The 26,828-nt window shown below is 43.5% G+C and overlaps 1 protein-coding gene across 11 annotated transcripts in view; it reads right to left on the reverse strand.

Annotated features, from left to right (window-relative positions):
- Positions 1-26,828, reverse strand: part of PLCB4 (phospholipase C beta 4) — a 211,220-nt gene that overhangs the window by 93,847 nt on the left and 90,545 nt on the right. For all 11 annotated transcript variants that reach the window (XM_082215450.1, XM_082215449.1, XM_082215456.1 and 8 more), the window contains one exon: positions 2,669-2,769. In XM_082215450.1, the coding sequence (XP_082071576.1) occupies positions 2,669-2,752 (84 nt within the window). In that variant the 5' untranslated portion in view covers positions 2,753-2,769. The remainder of the gene's footprint in view (positions 1-2,668; positions 2,770-26,828) is intronic.

The raw sequence follows: 26,828 nt of genomic DNA on the forward strand, positions 1-26,828 counted from the left end.
GTTCCTCGGTCGTTTATTTGCTGCCACCATGAATGTGGGAGATAAGATCTCTGGCTGTCTTGGCAGGCTTTAATATTTAAAAATATCTTTTCTTCATTTCAAGAGATTATGGAATGAAGCAAAATAATACTAAAGGGATTTGGTGGGACTTATTTTTTGTTTTATTATCGTCTCACTAAACAGAGCTTCAAGCTAATCTATAGTGCTTGATAGATTAGCCGGAGGTTCTGTTTACATGAAGTTTGCTAAGGCATCGTTCGAGCCCCGCAAATCTAGTTAAACAAATCCATTCCTCAAAAAGACTGTAGATTGCATGATCAAATAAAAAGGAAACAGGCTAGAAATGTTCTCTTTTGCAAACATGGTATCTTCCCTCCCACATTCCTTGGAGCTATCCTCTTTTAAAGAGTTTACAGATATGGAAATTATATTGAATGAGCTTGCAATAAGTGTGTCTTGCTGGAAATGAATAGCCGGCTTTCGAAATATGTCTGCTGGTCTGAACTGAGATGGAACTGGGCTGGTATCCTTTTCTGGCATCCATTACACTGCTGTCTAGCAATGTGTCCCGTCCCCCCCAATATCCATTTCTCAGTGGGGGATCTACAAAGCTGGTAACAGAATTAAACTGCTGTGATTTCCATTTTCCAAAAAAAAACAAAACAAAAAACCACCCCAACCACAGGCTGTCTCGCCAGAGTGGTGCATGCTCTAGTTATCTCTCGCTTGGACTACTGCAATGTGCTCTATGTGGGGCTACCTTTGAAGGTGACCCGGAAAATACAACTAATCCAGAATGCGGCAGCTAGACTGGTGACTGGGAGCGGCCGCTGAGACCATATAACACCAGTCTTGAAAGACCTACACTGGCTCCCAGTACGTTTCCGAGCACAATTCAAAGTGTTGGTGCTGACCTTTAAAGCCCTAAATGGCCTCAGTCCAGTATACCTGAAGGTGCATCTCCACCTCCATAGTTCTGCCCGGACACTGAGGGCCTTCTGGCGGTTCCCTGGCTGCGAGAAGCCAAGTTACAGGGAACCAGGCAGAGGGCCTTCTCGGTGGTGGCACCTGCCCTGTGGAACACCCTCCCACCAGATGTCAAAGAGAAAAATAACTACCAAACTTTTAGAAGACATCTGGAGGCAGCCCTGTTTAGGGAAGCTTTTAATGTTTAATAGGTTATTGTATTTTGGTGTTTTGTTGGAAGCCACCCAAGGTGGCTAGGGAAGCCCAGCCAGATGGGTGGGGTATAAATAAGAAATCATTATTATTATTATTATTATTAGTCAGTGTAAATCATTTAAAAAGGTGGAGAGCATGGCTTACCTGCAAGTAAGCAAAAACTTAACACAAACAGTAACAATGGAAGGGTTTTGATGCTAATTACGTACCTTTTGCCCCAAGGTCCCAAAGCAGGTTACAGTAATTAAAATGCAATGTTAAGAATAGTTTAAAGCAATTTATAAATACTGAAACAAGGTGGGTCCTAAATATATATATATGTTGTGATAAGAGCTAATTGTGTACAGTCACCTTTGCAATGTCAACAAATGCCCAGAGATGTTTTTTTATTTCATTTTTGGCAAACAGAGGTTGCAATTCTATTCACATTTACCCAAATATCTGCACTGACGTGTATAGGATCGCACTGCGAATAATTCAGTTCTAGTCTGTGATTGGGACCTGGTTATTCAGCACTGCAAAAACAAGCGCCAGATTCAAAGAAGGGGAATTTTTGAAGCATTCCTTGTTCTTTCCACTCTTAACATGTGTATGTATCGAGTCAAATTCAAAGCCCTAGTAATGATCTGGAAGAGTGTATTCACCCATGCTGTTCACTGTGGTTTTGCAAACACGTGAATAAGTAAACACAGAAAAACATTCTTTATTACTCCTATTTCTAACAAGGTATGCACACTGTTCCCTGACTTTCCTGCATGTGCTGATGATTTGCATTCACTGCGTACAACTGTGGCAGCCGGATGTCGTTTGACTTTATTGCTCCCATCAGTCCCAAACCGTTGGACATGTTGGCTGGTGCTAATGGGAGTTGCAGAGCTTTGGGAAGAAGATGTAAGGGCTCTAGAACCCTGTCAGACCCTTGTGCCTCACTTAGTCAGCTTAGAGAAGGCAGCACATGACATGGCAGAGTGTGGCCCATGAGTTTCATGTCAAAGTCTTCTTGCAGTCTCGGCAAGGAGTGTTTCCACCCCCATCATTCAGCCCAGACACTGAGGTCCAGCTCTAAGGGCCTTCTGGCTTTTCCCTCCCTGCGAGAAGTGAGGTTACATGGAACCAGGCAGAAGGCCTTCTTGGTGGTGGCACCCGCCCTCCCATCAGATGTCAAGGAAATAAACAACTAAATGCCTTTTAGAAGACATCTGAAAGCAGCCCTGTTTAGGGAAGTTTTTAATGTTTGATGTTTAATCGTGTTTTTAATATTCTGTTGGGAGCCGCCCAGAGTGGCTGGGGAAACCCAGCCAGATGGGTGGGGTATAAATAACAAATTATTATTATTATTATTATTATTATTATTATTATTATTATTATTCCCCCCTTGGTCTGAGTAGTTGGCCCTCCCTTTTCTAGAGGCAAAGACTCCTTGCTTGCCTTCAAACTGCAGGTTTCAATGTTTTGCTCTGGGGCAATATTAAGGAAGTCGCCTTACCTCTTCATATCTGTCAAACACGGCTCCATCTTGTAGAAAGGATGGAACTGGCTTCTGCCAGTTAAATTCATACGGCTTTGCCATTATATAGAACTGCCACCCTGAAACAAAACAAGCAAAAGTGAGGCAAGTGGAATGTAAAACTGCAAAGATTAGGATGAACATGTTCTCTCGCCTGGTAAGGACGCACAGTTTGGCTTCTGACCAGAGAATAGTTGTGGTTGTTTTTGGGGTTTTTAAAAAATCTGTTTAGTTTATTGTCGATTTGAATTTTTATTATACTGAATTTGTATATCATCTGAAGGTCACAGGGCAGTTCACAATGTAAAAATAAAAATAAATGAAAACACAAAATACATAATAGAAACAAAACAAAAAAGCAGTAACACCCTTTCCACAGGGCCATAGGATGCTAATGCCTTCTTGAAGAGAAATGTTTTCGCTGGTGCCTAAAGATATGGAATGAAGGCTCCCTGGGGAGAGCATTCCACAAACAGGGAGCCACCACAGAAAAGACTCTTTCTCATGTTGTCACCCCCCTCGGACCTCTCAAAGAGGATGCACACAAAGAAGGGCCTCAGATGATGATTGCAGGGCTGGGGCTGCTTCATATGAGGAGAAGTGGTCCTTGAGGTATTGCTTTTAAAATATTTTTAATGGCTTGTTTTTCTCTGCATTGGTAAAATGTTAGTACAGTGGTGCCCCGCAAGATGAATGCCTCGCAAGACGGAAAACCCGCTAGACGAAAGAGTTTTCCGTTTTGGAGGTGCTTCGCAAAACGAATTTCCTATGGGCTTGCTTCGCAAGACGACAATGTCTTGCGAGTTCCTGCTGGTTTTTTCCCTCCCCCCCCCTTTTCTAAGCCGCTAAGCCACTTATCAGCTGATCCGATCAGCAGATAAGCCGCTAAAAGCCGCTAATAGCGCTAATCCACTAATCCATCAATGGGCTTGCTTCGCAAGACGAAAAAACCGCTAGACGAAGAGAATCACAGAACGGATTCTTTTCGTCTTGCGAGGCACCACTGTATTTCTTTTAATTGCTCAGAGTTACAGTCAAGTGGTATATACATTTCTGGGGTGGGTGGGGGAGAATTGTTCTACCCGGCAAGCCAAAATGCTTCTGCTGACAGAACATTCAACATGGCGCAGCCCTGAATTCTTCCCATGGCCGCTGATTCCAATGAGTAAAATTTGGTTGAACACAACCCATTGCCTTTAGTAACACCCTGTGAGAAATATCTAAAACTCACCAAGGCCACATTTTATTAATGGACAGGAGAAGTGATACAATTAACTCTAACATCACCAAGGCAGAGCATGATACTCTTAATCTCAGGGACGTGGGTTCGATTCCCACGTTGGGCAAAAAGATTCCTGCATTGCAGGGGGTTGGACTAAATGACTTTTGGGTCTTTTTCAGCTCAATGATTCTATGTTCTCTGGCAGAAAACACTCCCACTTGGATTGGGAGTTTATAAATACGCCTTAACCCAAATGAAAAGACTCAATATAACACTAAGTACTATTTATTCCTGGTCCTCCTTTTCAAAAAGAAGGATAACAAAGAGTATTTTCCAAGTAAAGCACATGGCTAGAAGCCAGAGAATACGGATAGCACAAGAAGCCAGAGGGGTTATACATAATTTACTGAACTTGTGATCTCATTATACAAACACTGTAATGAAGGGAGAAAACACAAATCAGCTTGGCTTCATGAGAAAGGCTACTAGCGCACAGAATTTTCACATGAATGGACTAATAAGAGGTTCAAAATTTCACAACAGCCTCTCACAAACTGTTTTGAGCAAATTGTACAGTATTAGAAAGACTGAAACTCACACACACACGGCTCTCTCCACAGAATTTAAACACACCCTTTTCTGGTTTAAGAGAAGGTTGGGAAGACAACGAGATTGGAATTTTAACTTGAAGAAGACCCACCCACCCACACATACATACATATGGAATGATGGGATTTAATAAAGACATGGCTTATCAGCTTAAGCAAACTCGTCAACTTCACAAAGTTATGATTTAGATTAGAAGTTAGCAAAGGAGTTTTTGTGTTCCTTGGAGACAAGGCAGCTAGTGCAGACACATGACTCTGTCTACTAATAAAAAATATCTCAGACCTTTAGAGAAGGGCAAAGGAAATGATTAAAAATGTGAGAGCACCATCTCTAAGCTTTAATGTCAAGCAATTAGTATTGAAAGCAGATACATGAACAAACATGTACAATTAAAAGAGAGACAGATTATTACTGAACCCTCCTTTTTTTCACTCCCCACCCCCAATCTACCTCCTCCTCAAAATTCCTTGGGGATGATCTGATCTCTGCCTGAGGCATTATCTAGACCCAGTTCTTCAGTTATTACTTTTTTTAAAAAAGCCCAGAATCATATTTCTTCAATTCCTTTTAAGTGCGTATTGGTAGCAATTCCTAGCATGATTAAGTATTAGACAAAGTCAAACTTTATTAAAATCTCACCTGATTTAATATCAGCTTGTTCTAGCAGTGCAGCAGTTTATTGTACTTTCTAAAGAAACTAATATGCACTTCTATTGCATACTTTTACGACAACTGGCGGCCAAAATATGAGAGGATTATAAATGTTCAAATGCACAGAAGTACCGTACTTGTGAATCCTTCTGAAGGAGGTTTCATTATAGTCTTAAACCCTTGTCCCAGAACTCAGTTTACAGTCATGATTCATCATAGCCTTGATTTTTTTTCTTTTCTTTATTAGTTTTAAATGAGAGAGGGGGCAGTTGCAGAGAACACAATGTACACACAAAAGGGGTTGCCAACCTTTATGGATCAGTAGACACATTTCAGATTTTGAGTGAGAGCTAAGGTGCTAGTCACAGCTTACTGGGTGGGTGGAGAAAGCAGAAACACAAAATTATAGAGAGACAGCCACCCCCAACAATCTTCTGCCATGTCATGGAGTTCACACAATATTGATTTCACACACACACACACACACACACACACACACACACACACACAGTTGCTATCTAATAGCAAAAGGGAATCTTCCTCGGTGCCAGGAAAAATACACAAGGTGGCCACACACATTTCACAGAAGTTGCTTAGAAGGCACCTGCAGATTTTGCTCCATAATATTCTTTCTTGGGGGGCTACTTACCTATTTTTCTATTCTTAAATGAAAGCTCAGAGTCTGGGGCACTTGCCCAAGGGCACCAGAGAAAGCATTCACAGGCGCCAACTTGGTGACCCATGCCCGAGGTTTTCTAGCTAAAGGACTGCATGTGATAGGGCTGGGGAACACCTGTATGAACTGGGACCTTGGGGAGCCACTGTCGGACGGATTAGATCAGAGGTAAGCAACCTAGGGCCCGGGGGCCAGATGCGGCCCAATTGCCTTCTCATTCTGGCCCGCAGACGGTCCAGGAATCAACATGTTTTTACATGAGTAGAATGTGTGCTTTTATTTAAAATGCATCTCTGGGTTATTTGTGGGGCTTAGGAATTCGTTCATTTATTTATTTTTCAAAATATAGTCTGGCCCACCACATGGTCTGAGGGACGGTGGACCGGCCCATGGCTGAAACAGGTTGCTGACACCTGGCTTAGATAATTGGACCAATGGTCCAGCTAACATTAGGCACCTCTATGCATTCATAAACCTGTATCCAGATATATCAATATTTCAGTATTTCTGGTCCCCAGTCTTCCAATCCATCCAGGGTGTTTGCTCTTGGTCAACCTGAGCCCAGCCAGAAAATGATGTCTGTGTGCTAAATTTGTTGGATGTGGGTTACTCGCAAGCATGTGTGTGTGCTTGCTGCTGGAGGGAAATATCAAAACACGAGTTGTTTTCTATGTCCTATGGCCCTTTCCTAGACATTGAATGAACATCTTTTTATTTTCCTCCAGAATATTAGCTTAGGGACAGCTGGCCACAGTGAAATGATGAAATGAACTATTTATCTCCAGGTGAACAGAAAGCTTGCAAAAGAAAAGCAAGGGGAGAAATTCCAGACAGAGAGAGAGGGGGGGGAGGAAGGAAGGAAGGAAGGTGACAGCAGTCATGAAATTAAAATTGCCTGCTTCCTGGGAGAAAAGCAATGACAAACCATAAAGAACCATAAAGAAGGCTGATCGCTGAAGAATTGATGCTTTTGAATTATGGTGCTGGAGGAGACTCTTGATAGTCCCATGGACTGCAAGAAGATCAAACCTATCCATTCTGAAGGAAATCAGCCCTGAGTGCTCACAGGATGGATAGATCCTGAAGCTGAGGCTCCAATACTTTGGCCACCTCATGAGAAGAGAAGACTCCCTGGAAAAGACCCTGATGTTGGGAAAGATTGAGGGCACAAGGAGAAGGGGACAACAGAGGACAAGATGGTTGGACAGTGTTCTCAAAGGTACTAGCATGAGTTTGACCAAACTGCAGGAAGCCGTGGAACACAGGAGTGCCTGGCGTGCTCTGGTCCATGGGGTCATGAAGAGTCGGACATGATTAAATGACTAAACAACAACAGTGGTGCTCTGGGCATCAGCCTGGAGGCCAGCCACTGCACTTTGCTGTGGCAGCAAAGGCCACTGTTAAAATCTACCTGTTGCAGGTACTTAGGGGGGGGGCATTCAAAAAATATGATAAAATTGGGACAAAGAATGCTATGGGGTGGAGGTGGGGAAAACTAACATGCAATAATCCTAACCCAGATAAAGAAAGCAAGGGAAGTGGTTCACCAATAACCGAACTACAAGTGATGCTAAATGTGGCTCTGTCAATCATGCCAGGGGTTTCTGTTTATTTTGTTTAAGCATGGAGGGCATTGTTTACTGGGACCACAGCAAGCATGGAGGGGAACTCTACATTCAACCATGATCTCCAGAAAGACCCTCCACAGAGAGAGAGAGAGAGAGAGAGAGAGAGAGAGAGAGAGAGAGAGATTGAGAGAGATTGAGATTGCAATAAGTGATAGGGAAAGGGAAAGGGACCCCTGACCATTAGGTCCAGTCGTGACCGACTCTGGAGTTGCGGCGCTCATCTCACTTTATTGACCAAGGGAGCCGGCGTACAGCTTCCGGGCCATGTGGCCAGCATGACTAAGCCGCTTCTGGCGAACCAGAGCAGTGCACGGAAACAACGTTTACCTTCCCGCCAGAGTGGTACCTATTTATCTTCTTGCACTTTGACGTGCTTTCAAACTGCTAGGTTGGCAGGAGAAGGGACCGAGCAACGGGAGCTCACCCCGTCACGGGGATTCCAACCGCCAACCTTCTGATTGGCAAGCCCTAGGCTCTGTGGTTTCGACCATGAGTTAGATCCATGAGTTAGTGACTAGTTACAGTGGTACCTGAGGTTAAGTACCTTATTTTTCGCACCTTATTTTTCGCTCTATAAGACGCACCAGACCATAAGACGCACCTAGTTTTTGGAGGAGGAAAACAAGGAAACAAATATTCTGAATCTCAGAAGCCAGAACAACAGAGGGATCACTGTGCAGCCAAAGCAGCAATCCCTCTTGCTGTTCTGGCTTCTGGGATAGCTGCGCAGCCTGCATTCGCTCCATAAGACGCACACACATTTCCCCTTATTTTTTAGGAGTGAAAAAGTGAGTCTTATAGAGCAAAAAATACGGTACTTAATTCGTTCTGGAGGTCCGTACTTAACCTGAAACTGTTCTTAACCTGAAGCACCACCTTAGCTAACCTTCTGATCGGCAAGTCCTAGGCTCTGTGGTTTAACCCACAGCGTCACCCACGCCCCCAAAGTGATAGGGAAAAGGCTACCAATTTTCCCAATGGGAGCACCCCACATCCTTTACTGTAGAGAGTAGGGGGAGATTCTTGCTAAGCTTGCAAATTTCTCAGAAGGCTGTTGTGAGCATACAAGGATGGAGAAGTGCTGCAGGCCCACCTGAGTCACTTGAAAGAAGTAAAAACAAAACGACAACCCCCCACAGAATTGTGTTCATTGTCCACTGTGGAACTGTGCAACTACAACAGACATAACAAATTTCCAAGAAAAAATCATTTTGGACTAGTCTTCAAAATACACAAAACCAATCTGTGTTTCCTGCCTCTCTCTCACTTGGAACTGTCCAACAGAGCAGCCATGCCTAAATTTATTTGTCAGAAAGTCTGCACCTTGTTTGTGGGGAAAGTGTTTGCCCTTGGCTACCATTCTCCTTCCTCTCTCCTTTTGCTCAAGAAATAGGAAGCGAGGCAATGCTGTTCAATATCACACTTTTCCCACAGTGAAAATGCGCTCCTGACATCTTTATAAATGTGTTGAGATCCCAAGGCAGACTGAAGTGCAAGGAATACAAATTGTATGCCATGCAGTCCTTGGTTGCTGTGCAACCGGGAACATACCCCGGTGCAGTGGGAAACAAAACAAAATGAATAAATAAAAGCGCCAATGTGAACGTTACGTAAAGAATTTAAAAGAAAAATCTCATATACTCAAAAATTAGTGCACACGCCCCTAGAATAAAAAGTGAAATCTTAAGCTCAGAGAAATAACAGGATGTTCCTCCGTAATGGCATAAAATACAGAAGGATGTGGAACAAGTTTTCTCTGTAGGAAGGTAGGAACATCTTAATCAAACACAGAGCATCATAATCTCCAACCATCTTAAGAATAATTTTAATTCTCCAGCAGCTGCTTATTTTGCTGACGGAGAAGCTCAAATGCAATTATAATTGTGATAGCCTTAGATAGGAAAAGGTTCACTCCGAGCTAAAAATAGCTAACCCCACCAAGTTCACCCGTCACTCAAATTCAGCCTGATGCATGACGCCTCTAAGGGCACACACAGCCCACAACAGAACTGCCTCTATACAGAGCATGTGCAAAGATATGATGATTTAAATAGGAGGCATGATAATCCCGTATTAAGCAAACAATCCTATATCACCACTACCTTGACTTGCTAAGTTTTGTTGCCTAGGTAGGAAGGCCTCTGCACAGCTTAGCCTCTCTCTTACTCATACCAAATCAAGCAATGAAGAGACAAACGAAAGGGTAGAAACCTGTTTCAATCGGATAATCCTTTAGCTTTTAGAAGTCCATCTAATAGATAGGATGGCAAATATGAAGAAACATAAACTGATGGTCATAGGCATAGGCAAAGAGACTGAATGAGTTTTGTTCCGCCTCCCCTTCTTTTTCTCAGCCTTTTTAATATCTGCTCGACACTGTGGAAGACTAGAGAAGACAAACTGATTTTCACAATAAATAATATTTTTTTCTCACTATAATGTTGATGGTTTCTGTTTATTGTCTTTCAGCTGCTCCTCATTAACTGACCAAACCGAAGAGTTGCTAGGTTCCTTCTAGCTCAGCCATTTGTAACAAAAAACTTTAAAAACTTAATTTAATTATTGTCTGAATAAACCATAATACACCTGACATGATAATTCTATGGAAAACCAAGTCACACTTAATGAATTTTGTGCTCCTAAAGTAACAAAGTGACTTCCCATATGTAGAGTACTTAAAAACACACACCAATTATTGCATTTATTTCTTTTTACACTTTCCCCAAAATTTTCTTTTTTTCCCAAGGGCTTCAACATTTCCAAAAAATTTAACAACTCAAAATAGGACATCTGCTTGAGGAAGTATTTTCTCTACATTGCTTTCTTCCTCCCTCAGCAAACTTCTAATTCCTGAGTGGTAATCTGAATCAAGAGTGGGGAACCTCAGGATCATGGGTCAAATCCATGCCTCTCATTATTGCCCTTGGACTCTTCTGCCAACCACACCCCCTCCCCACCCAAACCCCTTTCTCCTCAGGCCGTACCCCACTGGGGCCTTCATTCACACCCTCCTTGGATATTTGGAGCAGACTGGAATGTGTTCTTGACCTCCAATACTAAATCTTGCTTGTCTGCTTGGAAAACAAGAGAGGCATAACCAGCTTACTGTAGAAAGGTAAAAATTACAGAAGGGAATGCAGACTTTGAGCTGAAAAGGGTTCCCCCGCTGTGATCTGATGAGTTATTCTACTGTGCATACATTCAATAATTCTAAGTTGGAGGGAGGTTGTTGTTCCTACAACCTAGCAAACAAATTTTTGCCGAAATCCAAGGGAGCAGAAAATACTATTTATGTATGTGACCACGGCTGCACGGATGTTATTGGCCCAGAGATGGAAAAAAGATAAAGTCCCTACCAGAGCAGAATGGCAGATCAAGTTGATGGATAAAGCCGAAATGGCTAAAATGACCTGAAGAATCAGAAATCAGGAAGACCAAAATTTTAATAAGGAATGGGGAAAAATTATAACCTATGTTAAAAACCATTGTAAACCGTTAAAATCGTGAGTTGGATTGGAATATCACTTGCAGCTTAATGGTGAATTTTGGACACAATGGAGATGTAAAAGATTTGGATTCTCATAAAAGATGCAGGAGGAAATGATTAACAATAGGATCCACAAAGGGGAGGAGGGGAGTCCAGGAGATTTCTTGGAATCTTGTTTTTATGTTGCATGTTCGATACGCGACTGTAAAATTTTAAATCTGAAAAACCAAATAAATAAATTTATAAATAAACAAATTGTTATTCTTGCTCACACCTCAGTGAGAACTGATTCATGCACACAAATCCTATGGCGTTTCGGCGTCCCTGATTCATACCAAGTATTCAAAGGGATTTTGCCAGCAGAATTACAGAAGAGTCGTTTCAGTGTTTGTACAACTGTAGGACTGCAAAAAGAAAAGAACCCACTATTATTACGTTAAAGAAGATGATGCACACGGAAGCAAGGAGACAGTCGTTAAGAAAACAGCAGACTCTGCTCCTACTATTTGTAACGTTTGGAAGTAAATTCTACGTAGCAGGGGAGAAGACAAAGCAGACCTAAACCCCAGCCAGGGAGGGAGAATTAAACAGCCAACAGAATTACAACTGCATGACGGCTGGGGAGGGCGGGATATAAATAAAATTTATTATTATTATTATTTATATTTACATTGCTGTATATTCACTGACTGGAAGACCAGCTATAGACCCCAAGCTAAAAGCCTGTGATCCATAAACCAATTCTCATTCCATTTAAGCTCAATTCAAAACTGCTTTAGTCCCTTTTGCATAGGCTACTGAATTAATGAAAAGGAGAGGGCTTCAGTTAATTGGGCTGTCAGCCATCAGTCAGATTGGCAACACCTGGGCGGAATGATCAAATAGCTTGCCCCAGCGTACATCAGTTTTCTTTATTCCAGTTTGGCAATCTCCCTCACACCTACTTCAAAATAAAAGGCACAAAATACCTTGCTTTCAACGTACATACAGCATTTGTCAAGGTGCAGTTTGCTCCTAGCACGTGACATGATGAAGGATGTTAACCCCAAATTATAGGTCAGCCAATTGAAAAACCATAGAGGATGTGTGTTTTTTCTTGATGCCGTACAATTGAACTTGTTGAAATAATTATCTAGGAATGCTTTCCAAGTGAATAGTACTTATTGTATCTGGAAGTGAACACTGCATAGAGCCAGGAACACAAGGCCATATGTAGCTATTAAGCAAAGTGATAACTGATCCTTTAGATTTGAGTTCATTGTCCTGCTGCATATGATGCTACAATTATTATTTCTACTAACACTTTGGAAAGGCAGAAATTGCACAGGTTCATGTGCGATGAGACCACGCAGAAAGTTTTAAATTAACCCCTATAAACAAAACATCTTTTCCATTCCTTGAATAAATGCCTTCTCCCTTGAATTTGCTCCCTATTAGGAGCCTGGTGTTCATATTTGAGCCTCTGACAAATGGGACTTCAATAAGCAGCACCCCCTGATGTCTTGTGATTGGCAGACAAATGTCAAATTTGGCCAGGTGAGGAGATAACAATCTCGTCCGCCAGCCAGAACAGGTTTCCCACCCCTCTTATAAGAAAAGGTCCAGTTACTCAATATTACTTTACCAAAGTGTTTACCTTAATTTGATGCAATTACTTTTGTAGGTTCAAAATATTTCTTTTATGATTATCAGAGGCCTGAGATGATTGATAGCTCAGTCAGTAGAGCAAGTAGTGGCCAATTTGTTCACCTTATATTCTGCCATAAAATCCAGAAGCAAACAGGAGGACAGCCTTGTTGGCCGGGATCAATATTTTATGAAATCTGTATAGCAATAGACCAGTTGCAAGCCATAGAAACTGGATGATGTTTTGACTCCCTCTTTACAGAGGCCCTAATGTAGTCTTGAGAGAAGAACAAGAGAGGATGAAGAGGAGAGAAGGCAGGAGGTTGGAGCTAAGCAGGTTCAGGTTTTGAAGTAGGAGTTTGTCCTGTCATGTAGAGACAGAAGTGACAGAACGGGGAATATTTGAAGAAAAGGAGGAACGAACTTTTTATAATAACCGACTTTGGTGAGGTGGATTTCTCTTGATTTTTTTGTCATTATTCCTACTACTACTTAGCATTTGTGTTAACATACTTATTTGAATTATGGTGCTGGAGGAGACTCTTGAGAGTCCAACGGACTGCAAGAAGATCAAACCGATCCATTCTTAAGGAAACCAGCCCTGAGTGCTCACTGGAAGGACAGATCCTGAAGCTGAGGCTCCAATACTTTGGCCACCTCATGAGAAGAGAAGACTCCCTGGAAAAGACCCTGATGTTGGGAAAGATTGAGGGCACAAGGAGAATGGGACGACAGAGGATGAGATGGTTGGACAGTGTTCTCGAAGCTACCAGCATGAGTTTGACCAAATTGTGGGAGGCAGTGGAAGACAGGAGTGCCTGGCGTGCTCTGGTCCATGGGGTCACGAAGAGGCGGACATGACTAAACAACTAAACGACAACAATACTTATGTGGCAATAATAAAAGAGCAAAACTTGAAGAACTGCAAACCTTGTTTAGACCAGTTAAGCTTTGCAAAGAGCCATTCTTGCATTATTGTACCTTTCATGGGTATTGGGGAAATCTGAGATCCTTGATTTATTGGGGGATCCTCTCATGTCCCAGCATAAAGGTTTTTCATTCATTCAGGAGAGGTCTAACCTCTGACACGATCACCACCCAATAGTGTGTTATTGTAAGTGAAACAACAGAGCACACCCATCCCTCTACCCATAAACATTAACTATCTTGGGGGAAAATCCAACACAAATGAAAGCACATCATGATCCTATTGAACCAAACGTAGAAGTTTGATTTTGTTTAGGATTAATTGGATCAAAAGACTAGAATGCAGTTAGTCAACAACACACACTGAATGCTTTATCAGAAAACCTAATGTTGGACACTTTATTTATCAGGAGATAGTACTGCTGCATTTCAGGTCTTACTCAAAGTTTCAAGAACTGAGTCCCTTCAGGGTTTCTAAGGAAAGAGTTGAATTTCAGAATGAGGAGCCAGAAGCAAAGGAGTAAGCTATTTTCTCAGACTTCACCACCACAACCCTTCCCCCCCTTTCCTCTTCTTCAGTATATTTCTCCATGCAAGAGAGTGACAGAAAGACAGCAGACACGATGGTGGCTATGGCTAAATGCAAGTAAGCAACACACACATTAAGAATTACCACTTGGTATGCAAGTCAGCCCATTTTCATGCAGAGTTCTAACTTAGCAGTGGTACATCCGTTCAGAGCAACCTAAAGCTGACATGTAAGCGAGTCAGCTTCTATAGCAAGTATGTTCATATCTGACAGGTCACAGGTGGGATATTTTCATGGGCTTTGCACATGGCCGTCAACCTGACTGTTTCAGCCCTGAGTGTTGCGCACCAACAGAGTAGTAATAAACAGAGGTTGAAAATGTAGGAGAGAAAAGTGAAATTATCTTTCACTGGAGATAAATTAGAAGGGAAGGTTTGACACCACTTGTTAAATGATCAATAGATATCCCACTTTTGTTAGTTTGTCATTAGCTGCAAACTATGTACATGATGACCCGACACTCAAAGAAACCTCAGACACCCACAGTTGTTCAGTGAACTAATAAATGCTGGTTTATTCCAAACTCAGTAGCAGAGTGCATGCTTTGCATGCAGAATTCTCCTGTTCAGTTCCTGGTCTGGTTGGGAAAGGCCCCTGCCTAAAATCCTGAAGAGTCAGTTACAAAATAATGAGCTTAATGGTTCACTATCAAGAAACTTTTCTACATAAGCTATGGTGACAGTTCTAAACAACATTGGCTTACATCATAATAGACAACCCATATGCTGAGGACCAGCTACAGACAAGTATACTGTTAAATGATGCTTTAAGAAGAAGACACTATTATAGATTGAGTGAGAATGCACAGGGATAGTTTAGGTGTCTGTAACTTATTTTCGGGGGGGATGTTTATTGAAGTTTTCAGAATACAATAAAAGGAGCAAGCTAATCTACAGGAAAGAAAGAAACTAAAGGAAGACGGAATGGAAAAAGAATCTACAAGATCCTCCCTCGTCACTGTATCTTAACTTTCATCCCCTATAGAGGAAAATGTGCCTTTCCACCTCTCACCTGGACTCATGATCTCCCCTTACTGGCCTCTCACACAGGGTCCAAACTATGGTTGTCATTTTTCAAAAAGTGAAGACTGGACACAAAGGGGAGGGGAGGCAAAGTTGTTGAGCGGAACGAGGAGGAGGAGGAGGAAGAGGAGGAGGAGGAGGAGGAGGAGGAGGAGGAAGAAGAAGAAGAAGAAGAAGAAGAAGATTCTAACTTATTTTTTAAGAAAAATTGCCCAAAAAATCAACAACAATCCCAACACTTCAAATATGGGCTGCCGTACACACAAGTGTTGTCTTGGACATTTTTGCCACTTTTCAATAATTTCACATGGGAGCCATTTTCAGTAAATGAATCCCAGCTATGTCCAGGAGATTACAGACATATGGCAGCCCTAGTCCACATTGCCCTTCACTTTTATCTGTACAGTGGTACCTTGATTCTGAAACAGCTTAGTTGTCGAACAAATCGGCTCCCGAATGCCGCAAACCCGGAAGTAAGTGTTCTGGTTTACGAATGGTTTTTGGAAGCTGAACATCTGATGCGGCTTCCATTTGAGTGCAGGAAGCTCCTGCAGCCAATCGGAAGCTGTGCCTTGGTTTCCGAAAGGTTTCGGGAGTCGAACGGATTCCCAGAACAAATTAAGCCTGAGAACCAAGGTACCGCTGTATACAGTTCTTACTTAATGAGACAGAGTAATAATATAAGAATAATAATAACAAAACTACCAAGGAAGATAAAAGTAAGGGGAGACAAAAGAGACAGAAATAGATAAAGGGACCTCCAGTGATCTGTCTGTCAGTCATGTGTACAATCTTTCTTCAAAATGGCCAAATGCTCAATCTAGGTTTTTCCAATACTCCTCCCTTTGCTGGATGTTGTTTTCCCAGTCCTCCACCAGTGCTCGCCGTGTAGAAAGTCTAAAGAATATTACCCAGTTCCTGCCTTCATGGTTATAAAACCTTTCCTCTATTATTTACGCCTATTATTTATTTTCATATTAAGTGTTTTTTAAATAAAAAAAACCAAGTACAAACTTCTAATAGTCCTGTGCTATTTTTACTCTCTGTGTTTTAACAGATTTGTTTTTATATTCTTTTTCTAAAATTCTATTACAACTTAATTACTTTTCAACTGTTGATATTTTATATGTCTTTTGCTATCTGTGTCCTATGCCCTTTTAAAATGCGTTTTTTGTGGAGGGGGTGCTACTGGGTTGTTTTTTTATTATGTATTTTGTGATTTTCTATCTTGATTTTATTCTGTGAGACTCCCAGGTATAGGGCAATATATAAATTCAATAAATAACAACAACAACAACAATAATTCCCCCACCCTCCAAACACGCACACAGTGCTGCCATGTGCCACACATCATTCCACAAGTGCCACTCTTGAACTTCTAGGGCTGGATTCAACAAATGAGTCCCACTAGCTGAAGACCACAAAAGGACTTCTCTTAGCAAAACAGGCCTTTTCCTGCTCCGCCCCTCCTGTGAGACTCCACACTGATTCAGGGTGGGATGTCAGGAGAAGCTCCAGAACAACATGCATGGGGGCAGAGAGGGGAAATGGTTCTATCATGAAAGCAGAAATACTTGTGTTGGTGAAACGACCAACTTAGTGCTACAATGAATTCCTCCTAGAGCCTCGACCACCATTCTCAGAAAACTAAAAAGGTAAAAGGTAAAGGACCCCTGGATGGTTAAATCCAGTCAAAGGCGAGTGAGGTTGCAGCACTCGTCTCGCTTTCAGGCCAAGGGAGCTGGCATTTTTCCACAGACAGCTTTCCGGGTCATATGGCCAGCATGACTAAACCGCTTCTGGCGCAACGGGACACTGTGACTGAAGCCAGAGCGCACAGAAACGCTGCTTACCTTCCTGTCGCAGTGATACCTATTTATCTACTTGCACCGGCGTGCTTTCCGACTGCTAGGTTGGCAGGAGCTGGGACAGAGCAACGGGAGCTCACTCTGTCGTGGGGATTCGAACTGCCGACCTTCTGATCGGCAAGCCCAAGAGGCTCAGTGGTTTAGACCATAGCGCGACCAGTGTCCCTCATAGCCATGTAGGGATCCCACCTTAGGGGAGTAAATTGAGCTTGACCTTCTGGTGACTTTCAGTGCCCATTGTCAGGCTGAAAGGCAAGATATGAATATTTCAAATAAACCAATGAACAAAACAAACATTGGTTCAGCTTTAATCATGGATAACCTCTGAATAGATCATTATCTAAAGTGGGCTACAGTCCAATTCACAATTCTGAGTTGTGTTTAAACTGGGAAACTAATGTCCTTCTGACTAAGAGGAAGTGCAGCTTAAGAGGACAGCAAAATTAAATGATGCCAAGAGAAAGCAAAACACAGGATTACTGATGCTACTGTAAACTAGATGGATCCCCCCCCCCCACGACTCAGCTCAGCTCCTTTTGGAACCTTGCCAAGGAGCAAACCGCCAAGGGGGAACTTCAGAGCAACAGATTCCCAAGGTGAAAACACCATGAGAATACAGCAACGAAATTAAGGACGCAAACCTAACACTTGATGTATGCTGAAGAGCTATGGAATCCAGTAGTACCTTGGGTTACAGACGCTTCAGGCTACAGATGCTTCAGGTTACAGACTCTGCTAACCCAGAAATAGTACCTCAGGTTAAGAACTTTGCTTCAGAGTGAGAACAGAAATCATGCTCCGGCGGCACGGCGGCAGCGGGAGGCCCCATTAGCTAAAGTGGTGCCTCAGGTTAAGAACAGTTTCAGGTTAAGAACGGACCTCCAGAACGAATTAAGTACTTAACCTGAGGTACCACTGTACAGTAGAAATCGCACAACGGTGGGGGAACATGAGGCATGCCAGCACAATGGTTCAGAAAGCTTGAAAAAATGCCACGGTGGTGCCATCATCAAAGCACAGAATTGTAGTCATTCTACAAGCCAGCACCCAAATTGAGGCAGAGCCATGGAAGCTACAAAGCAGCTGTCACCACATCCCAGCCCTTCAGCCCCCAATCATGCACCCCACAGCAATGGAACTTTATGCTGACAATAAAACTGGCCCTCCCCACTGAGCTCATCAAATGGGGGGAGGGAGCCAGCATTTGTCCACAGACAACTTTCTGGGTCATGTAGCCAGCATGACTAAACCACTTCTGGCACAACGGGACACCGTGAGGGAAACCAGAGTGCATGGAAACGCCATTTACGGTACCTATTTATCTACTTGACCTGGTGTGCTTTCGAACAGCTAGGTTGGCAGGAGCTGGGACAGAGCAATGGGAGCTCACCCCTTCACACAGACTTGAACTGCCAACCTCACGATCAGCAAACACGAGAGGCTTAGGGGTTTAGACCACAGCGCCACCGACATCCACTTCCAGTAAATAGAGAGGCCATGTAATAGATGGATTGCCTACTTGCCAGCTCTTTGCCTTGCCTGCTGCTTCTCTGTCCGCATGCTGCTGCCCATTTCGGTGAGATGACCATTACACTCATACTTCTACTGACCACCTCACTAAGAGAAGAACATACAGGGTCCACCATCTGCTCACAACTAAGCCCATCTCACCGAGAAAGAGATTGTGCTGACATGTACCTGCTTTTGGCAGCTTCTGCAAGAGAAATAAATATTCTGCCCACATGCTACTGCCTGCCTGAGTGGAAGAGGAATGAAGACGAATGAATGCCTCTCCCCACAAGATGATGCTCCCTACCTGAAGGACAGGGGCTGCCCACTATGGCCCATGCTAGCCACCTGAGGGAGAAAAACTGGCCACTGGGATCTCATGCTGATGCTGCCTGTTTCACAGACTGGCCACTGCGTTCTCACACGGATGTGTCCAACCAGAAGGAGAGACACAGGCCATTGTGATGTCATGCTGATGCTGAAGAAGAGAGAAACTGGCCAATGTAACAGCCCACAACTGCTGTTCATCTGAATAACAAGGAGACACTGCCTGGCACGCCAACACATTGCTCACCATGTTCATGAGAATTATGTCCTTTGTACCTTGGACCAGACTGGGGGTTCTTAACTTGCTTTTACTCTCCTGTTCCTGCATATTAGGTTCCCTTACCAGAGGTCTATAATAACAAGGTAATGAATCAACCACATTTATTTGTACAAAAAGGCAGGTAAAGGCAAAAGATAAAGGACCCCTGGACTGTTAAGGCCAGTCAAAGGCGACTATGGGGTTGCGGGACTCATCTCGCTTTCAGGCCGAGAGAGCCGGCGTTTGTCCACAGACAACTTTCCGGGTCACATGGCCAGCAGGACTCAACTGCTTCTGGCACAACGGAACACCGGAAGCCAGAGCGCACAGAAACTCTGTTTACCTTCCCGCCAATGTTGTACCTATTTATCTACTTGCACTTTCTGGAGTGCTTTCGAACTGCTAGGTTGGCAGGAGCTGGGACAGAGCAACAGGAACTCACCACATTGTGGGGATTTGAACCCACTGGCAGAGGAAGAGGAGTGTGGGGGGAGCGTACATCCCCCGGCAGCACGATCCCAGTGTGGTGCCATTGTGGCTGCCCCTCTTGCGCTGGGTGCCATGCCCCCGCAAGCAGCATGCCACGCCCCCAAGACGTGCACTACGTCACGCCCACACCTGCTCTCCGCCCCCCCGGTGTCAGAGCAAGAAGTTCCACTGAGGCATCTGATGAAGACCTGCGTTTTAAAATGAGCTTAAAAAATATATTTGTAAATGTTTGTATCTCTCATGCCAGGCAGAAACCAGCTGGGTTCTTTGGCAGATGTTTATCTTCCTAAACAGGGGCCCTCTGATTTGTATTAGCATTAGCAGGAGACGAGTGCCTCAGGGTTGTAAAAGGAAATTACAGACTAGGAGGAAAAGGTCACACTGACCATACCAATTACAGAATACAATCAAGCTGCAAAGACACAATTAAGAGTTGGTAAATAGTGAGATTTATTGTTTAACAGAAATACCCTGTGCCTCCCATTAAACTTGAGCCACATCTTCCTAAGGTTAAAGGGCAAAAGCTAATAGAAACAGCAGCTGGCTAGGAAAAGGAGTTGTAAACTAAAGAGGCTGCTTTCGAAGATGTTTTACTGAGTCCTTTTTACTTTGAAAAGACCTTTCCTTCTAAAAATCTATCTATGTTATGTATGAAATATATTGGCTTAAATGTAATTATGCAAAGGATTTAGAAAGTAAGAAATGTTAGATTCTTATGTTAGATTCTTATTTCATTGATGGTGTGTGAGAAGGTGAACCCAAGATCTCTGTTTAAGATAAAATTAGAACCATTAGCCATCTGTTTTGGAGTGAATAGGGTAATAGGGCAGCAGGGGCCAAAGGTTATCTGGTAATTAAGGTGCCTTGTCGAGGCAAATGTAAGATATATGGCTACTTGTCTGCCATTTATGGATAGAAGGAAATATAGCTCTTTGTCTCCCATAAAAGGTAATAGGAAATGGGTGTATCTTTTATGATTGGTTCTAGCAAACAGCCAATAGGAATTTCAACCAGGCTGATTGGACAGAGGCAGCCAAAGGAGGAGCAAGGGGGCTGGGCTGAGGAAATATAAGTGCTGGCCATCAGGGCTGGAGTGGGCAGAGCTTTGGTATCCATATACCACTGTGTCTCTCATTCATTTGTCTGACAAATAAATTATTATTTTAATTTCTCTATTGCTGCGTTGAATATTTCATTCCAGCTAAGTGTTAACCACAAGCAGGGTGCTACACCAACACTGTTTGAACCTCCAGCCTTCTGATTGGCAAGCCCAAGTGCCTCAGTGTTTTAGACCACAGCGCCACCTGCATCCCACAGGCATGGCAATTCATTATCTCCGACTAAAAAAAAAAAGCAAAATAGCACTGTCCCTATCAGTCTTCAGCAGTCATTTGCATTACTTAAGGTTAGGTAGGAACACCTCCATTTTGTAAACTTTTTTTTTAAGAGTTTACATTCAAAAAGGAGGGCTGATCCTAACATTAGGAAGAGTGAGATGACTGCATCTGGAAGCTGATTTGGGTTGTTATGAAAGAGGCAGAATTTTTTTATCTGAGTAATTTATTATTATAGTAGTCTTACTGTCAGGGAGTGGGATTTTCTGCCTTAAGAGCCTTGGGTACTACAAACCTTGCCTGGAGTGCTGGGACAAGTGCCAGATTTATGTATAAGTTAAACAAGCTATAGTTCAGGGCCCCACTTTCTTGGGGGCCCCCAAAAAAATTAAAGGGGGGGGGAACTGGATGTACATTTCCAAAATATAAGATAAAAAACAAAATAAAATCTATATACAGCAACAGTGTTTTGTGTTGTGTAGACTCCTATGATGTAAGTAATGGGCCCCACCTTTTAGCCTGTCCCCTAAAATATCTCTGGTTAGATCCCTATTAGGTCCATAAATTACCATACAGTGGTGCCTCGCAAGACAAAATTAATCCGTTCCGCGAGTCTCTTCATCTAGCGGTTTTTTCGTCTTGTGAAGCAACCCTATTAGCGGCTTAGCGGATTAGCGCTATTAAAGGCTTAGCGGCTATTAAAGGCTTAGCGGATTAGCGGCTAAAAGGCTATTAGCGGCTTAGAAAAGGGGGGGGGAGCAAAAAAAATCGGAACACTCGCAAGACGTTTTCATCTTGCAAAGCAAGCCCATAGGGAAATCGTCTTGCGAAGCAGCGCAAAAACGGAAAACCCTTTCGTCTAGCGGGTTTTCCGTCTTGCGAGGCATTTGTCTTGCGGGGCACCACTGTATAGCATATATTCAACACAAAAACACCAACAATTTGTTGTTGACAAAGGACAGCTGGACATACAAAGGGCCCCATTACCTTCAGTAGCTTAGGGCCTCATCAAACCTAAATCCGGCCCTGGGTGGGACCCTCCATGTTCTGCTCTGCAAAATGTCATGGGCCAGCCCTGCCACACACAAACCTTTATCATTCCAGCCCCACAGATTGATAATTCTGGAGAACACTTTTCACAGCACTTAGTGTTTAGTACTAGAGGGAAGCTATTTTTCTCTGCTCTGAAAAGCAGAGGAATTGCATCTCCAGGGTAACATTACCTAAGCTTGTTTTTTAGCAAACAACACTCTGATGTCACTCTTCTCTGACATCATTAATCGCCACAGAAACCTCTTCAGATCAACCTCAAGCCTGAAATAAATACTGTCAATCCATACAAATTGGAGGGTAACCCGGAATAAAGATTCTGCAGCTGCCAACTGAGGCCAAGAAATATAAAGGGGAGGGGGAGAGAGAAATAAACTGCTGCAATTAAACTGGGCTTCCTCTCGGACACTAAAAACCTAAGGTAAACCTTCCAACTTAAAGCACACACAGATATTTTAATTATCTCAGACTCAAAATCAGTTCTAACAAAACAAAGCACGGCATACGTTGATGCATTAGTGATTAGTACCACATAAATGGGGAGGAGAGCAAGGTTTTATTAGATATGCTCTTACTATCAATTTTCATGGCATTATCAGATTACATAAAGGCCAGCTGGGGAAAACAAAAAGGCCTTTCTAATAAAATGCTCATTAATCTTTCCTCTCCAAAAGCACCCGTCCTAAATGGAGAGCAACCAGATGGATCTTGTTGTTCAACGACACATACGGCTTTTGCCATCCTAGAACAGCCAGTCACCACGGCTAAGCTGCCTGATCACTACGGACTCAAAGTATCTTCTCCAAGAGCAACATTACAACTTGCAAATGCATTTGGTGGAATTCTGCGGATGTGAGTGCTTCACTCTATTAACATTAATTGGGCCATACAGTTAATGTTTAACTGTTCTTTTGTTTCCTAAACAATGGTTAAGAATACAACTGTACATTGAAAAAGTGATTTCCCTTGTCAAGCCTTGCCCCCAGAAGAACAAGGGCACCAAGGAGACTTGCTTGTAAACACAAAGGCTGAAAATGCAAGGAAGCACAACTCTTGTGATTAATGCAAACCATGGTTTGGATCACTCTTCGAGCCAACTCCAAACTATCGAGGTTTAGGTATTTAGACATAATGGCTTGGCTCGCACATCATGGTAAGTTTTCCCTAACATTACAGACCACGGTTAAGGAGGAGATACCTTAAAACAATAATTTAAAAGTTCATTCAGCTGACATGTAAACATTCATATAGTGTGGAAATCTTCGCAAAAGTTTGCAGTGAATTCTTTGAAGGCAAAACATTGAGGCCAGCAGTTTGCTTAGCAGCAAAGTTGCCAGCATTCATCTGAGACTACACCTCCCTTGGCACAGTTTATACGCAAGCAGACAACATCAGAAAGGTTTTTCCAAAGATAAGAAGGGAACCTCCCACTCTTAGCAAGATTATCTTGATATCAGATAAGGCGGACATTGTTCTCAGGGTCAATAAGACATTAAAGTCAATGCATAATGCATCTAGGCAATTTTGCCAGTTTCGAGTGGGGGCTGTTATCCAAAACTAACAACTTTCCCCCCCTAAATCAAACTTTGTGCCTCCTGGTTGGTCGTTCAGGAAAGGAGCATTGCACAATTTAATGCTCCATTCCATCATCCAAAAACAATGGTTCAAAGGAAATACTGTCAATTGTTAGGGCATTATCCCAATTAACCCACTATTAATGGAATAAGCTGAGGAAAATATCATTGTGTATTGTGAATCAAAAGAGTTAACGTTGCAAAACAGGGAAGATTTCATCTATAAGAGTTACGTTTCACTCCTAAATCCTGGAAGACCTAAAATGTGGCTGCAAATTGGTTTCACAAAAGCCCAGATTATATCCAGGAGATGGAATCAGCAAAAGTATAAAACATACATTAGAGACATGAAGCATGTAGAGTATAAAACACAGATGATTGTATCACTGTGTGGAATTTAAAATGACCTCTCCAGTAAGCATGACACTTTTCTTATTGCACTTCTGAGATTCATTACAGGAAATCTCCCTTTATTTTAATGATCATATATACAGTGGTGCCCTGCAAGACGAATGCCTCGCAAGACGGAAAACTCGCTAGACGAAAGAGTTTTCCGTTTTGGAGGTGCTTCGCAAAACGAATTTCCTATGGGCTTGCTTCGCAAGACGACAATGTCTTGCGAGTTCCTGCTGGTTTTTTTCCCTCCCCCCCCCTTTTTCTAAGCCACTAAGCCGCTTATCAGCTGATCCGATCAGCAGATAAGCAGCTAAAAGCCGCTAATAGCGCTAATAGCGCTAATAGCGCTAATCCGCTAATCCGTCAATGGGCTTGCTTCGCAAGATGAAAAAACCGCTAGACGAAGAGAATCACAGAACAGATTCTTTTCGTCTTGCGAGGCACCACTGTAATAGTCTTGCAACAAAAATTTAGAGGAGTGTGTACAGAGTGAAATGAAATGCAAAAAAGAACAGGTAGTGATAACTACCTGAAAACATAATAGTTACAGTGACCAATTATCAAAGCTGCAGAGTGATCTCACATTCCACATAGCTTCCAAAATCAAACACAATCTGACAAAAACAGACAGTGTTACTGAGCTACAGATGTTAGTTTAACTAAGGATGTTATCTGTGTTGATATTTAAGGGCTTTATTTACCCTAAATGCTACTTGCAGCCTTTGCACCAAGGGGTGAAAACAACATCGGCTATTTGCAAACCCCTTATTTTAATTAACGTGCAAGTTCCCACAGTACAAAAGGCATGGAGAAAGAAAGCATTCAGGACAAATTCAAAGAGGCGAGGTCTACTGATGACGAATGAAGCCACAGCTCTAGAGAACTGCTGGCTTTTATTTTATTTTACAAAGGGAATCCGCCCTCACGCGTTTCTTCACAGGTGATGCTGTGGCAAAGCCATCTCATCCGCAACTTCTAGAGATGGGGAAAGGAGGCAGAGAACTTGTAGTGACGGTAACAAGAGGACCAGGCAAGGGAAATTCGACAGCTGAGATAAGTGCTCACCCCAACTTGGCAGGCAGCAGAGATGGGGAGGCATTTTGGTGGTCTCTGGGGCAGCCTGTGAACAAGTGCAAAGGGTTTGCCCCACCTACCAGCAGTGACCAACATGTTCATTGCTACTGGGTGCCATCCCCCCCTTTTTATTGACCAACAGGGTGCCAATGTGAGGCCACCACTTCCTCTGAAGGCCCCAACTTCTATTCCTAGCAAGTCCAGGTAGGGTCAGGAGGAATTCCTGGCTGAAACCAAACTTAGCAGGCCAGTGGTCAAAGAATCAATGGTCTAAGGCAGGTATAAGGCATGTTCCTAGGATTTAGCTTCTTAATGCAGTGGTACCTCGTGTTAAGAACTTAATTCATTCTAGAGGCCCGTTCTTAACCTGAAACTGTTCTTAACCTGGGGTACCACTTTAGCTAATGGGGCCTCCCACAGCCACTGCACAATTTCTGTTCTCATCCTGAAGCAAAGTTCTTAACCCGAGGTACTACTTCGGAGTTAGCGGAGTCTGTAACCTGAAGCGTCTGCAACCCAAGGTACCACTGTCCTACGTTTGAGGTTTGGCTACATGGGGACATATGAAGCCAAGTCAGAACAAGACCATTAAATGGGGCTTTAACTTGTTGATAAACAGAAATGTTGGGCGGAGTTGGCTGTGCAAACCAGTAGCGCCCACGTTTTCTTCCATACAACCCCCCCCCCCACCCTTTCTGGAAAAAGTTATGCCCCCCAACAGCCAAACCTTTGTTTGCAGGCTTCTAAAACTACTACTGGATGAAACATCTGCTCTTGACCCATTCCAGTCCGGCTTCCGCGCTGGCCATGGGACCGAGACACTTTGGTCGCCCTAACAGATGATCTCCGCAGGCAGCTGGATCGAGGCGGGTCGGGGCTGCTGATTCTTCTAGACCTGTCAGCAGCCTTCGACATGGTCGATCACGAACTCCTGGACCGCCGCCTTGCCGACGTGGGGATCCAGGGCACAGTCCTTCAATGGCTGCGCTCGTTTCTCTCCGGTCGGGGACAGAGGGTGGCACTTGGGGGGGAATTGTCATCGCGCCACTCCTTGGTGTGTGGAGTGCCTCAGGGTGCGATTCTCTCCCCGATGCTTTTTAACATCTTTATGCGCCCCCTCGCCCAGCTTGTCCGGAGTTTTGGGCTGGGTTGCCATCAGTATGCCGATGACACCCAACTCTGTCTGTTGATGGATGGCCATCCTGACTCGGCCCCAGATACACTGACCAGATGTCTGGAAGCTGTGGCTGGATGGTTACGTGGGAGCCGGTTGAAGTTAAATCCTTCGAAGACAGAGGTCCTCTGGCTGGGACGGAGCGATATGGGATTGAGGGGGCAACTCCCGTCTCTTGCGGGGGTGCAATTAGTGCCAGCATCATCCGTGAAGAGTTTGGGTGTAATCTTCGATACCTCCCTCTCTATGGAGGCGCAGATTACAGCTATAACAGAGGCGGCATTTTTTCATCTCCGCCAAGCTAAGCAGTTGGCTCCTTATCTCTCTCGCCCTGACCTAGCCACTGTGATCCATGCGACCGTCACCTCCAGACTGGATTATTGTAACTCGCTCTACGTGGGGCTGCCCTTGAGACTGACCCAGAAACTCCAGCGGGTGCAGAATGCCGCGATGAGACTCCTTACGGGGTCTTCGCTGCGAGATCATATCCATCCAGTGCTGTACCAGCTGCACTGGCTCCCGGTGGAGTACAGGATCAGGTTTAAGGTGCTGGTTTTAACCTTTAAAGCCCTATACGGCCTAGGACCCTCGTACCTACGGGACCGCCTCTCCTGGTATGTCCCACAGAGAAATTTACGGTCTGCAAAT

Source organism: Podarcis vaucheri (assembly GCF_965113315.1).
Source record: "Podarcis vaucheri genome assembly, chromosome: 3".
NCBI classification, from domain to species: domain Eukaryota; kingdom Metazoa; phylum Chordata; class Lepidosauria; order Squamata; family Lacertidae; genus Podarcis; species Podarcis vaucheri.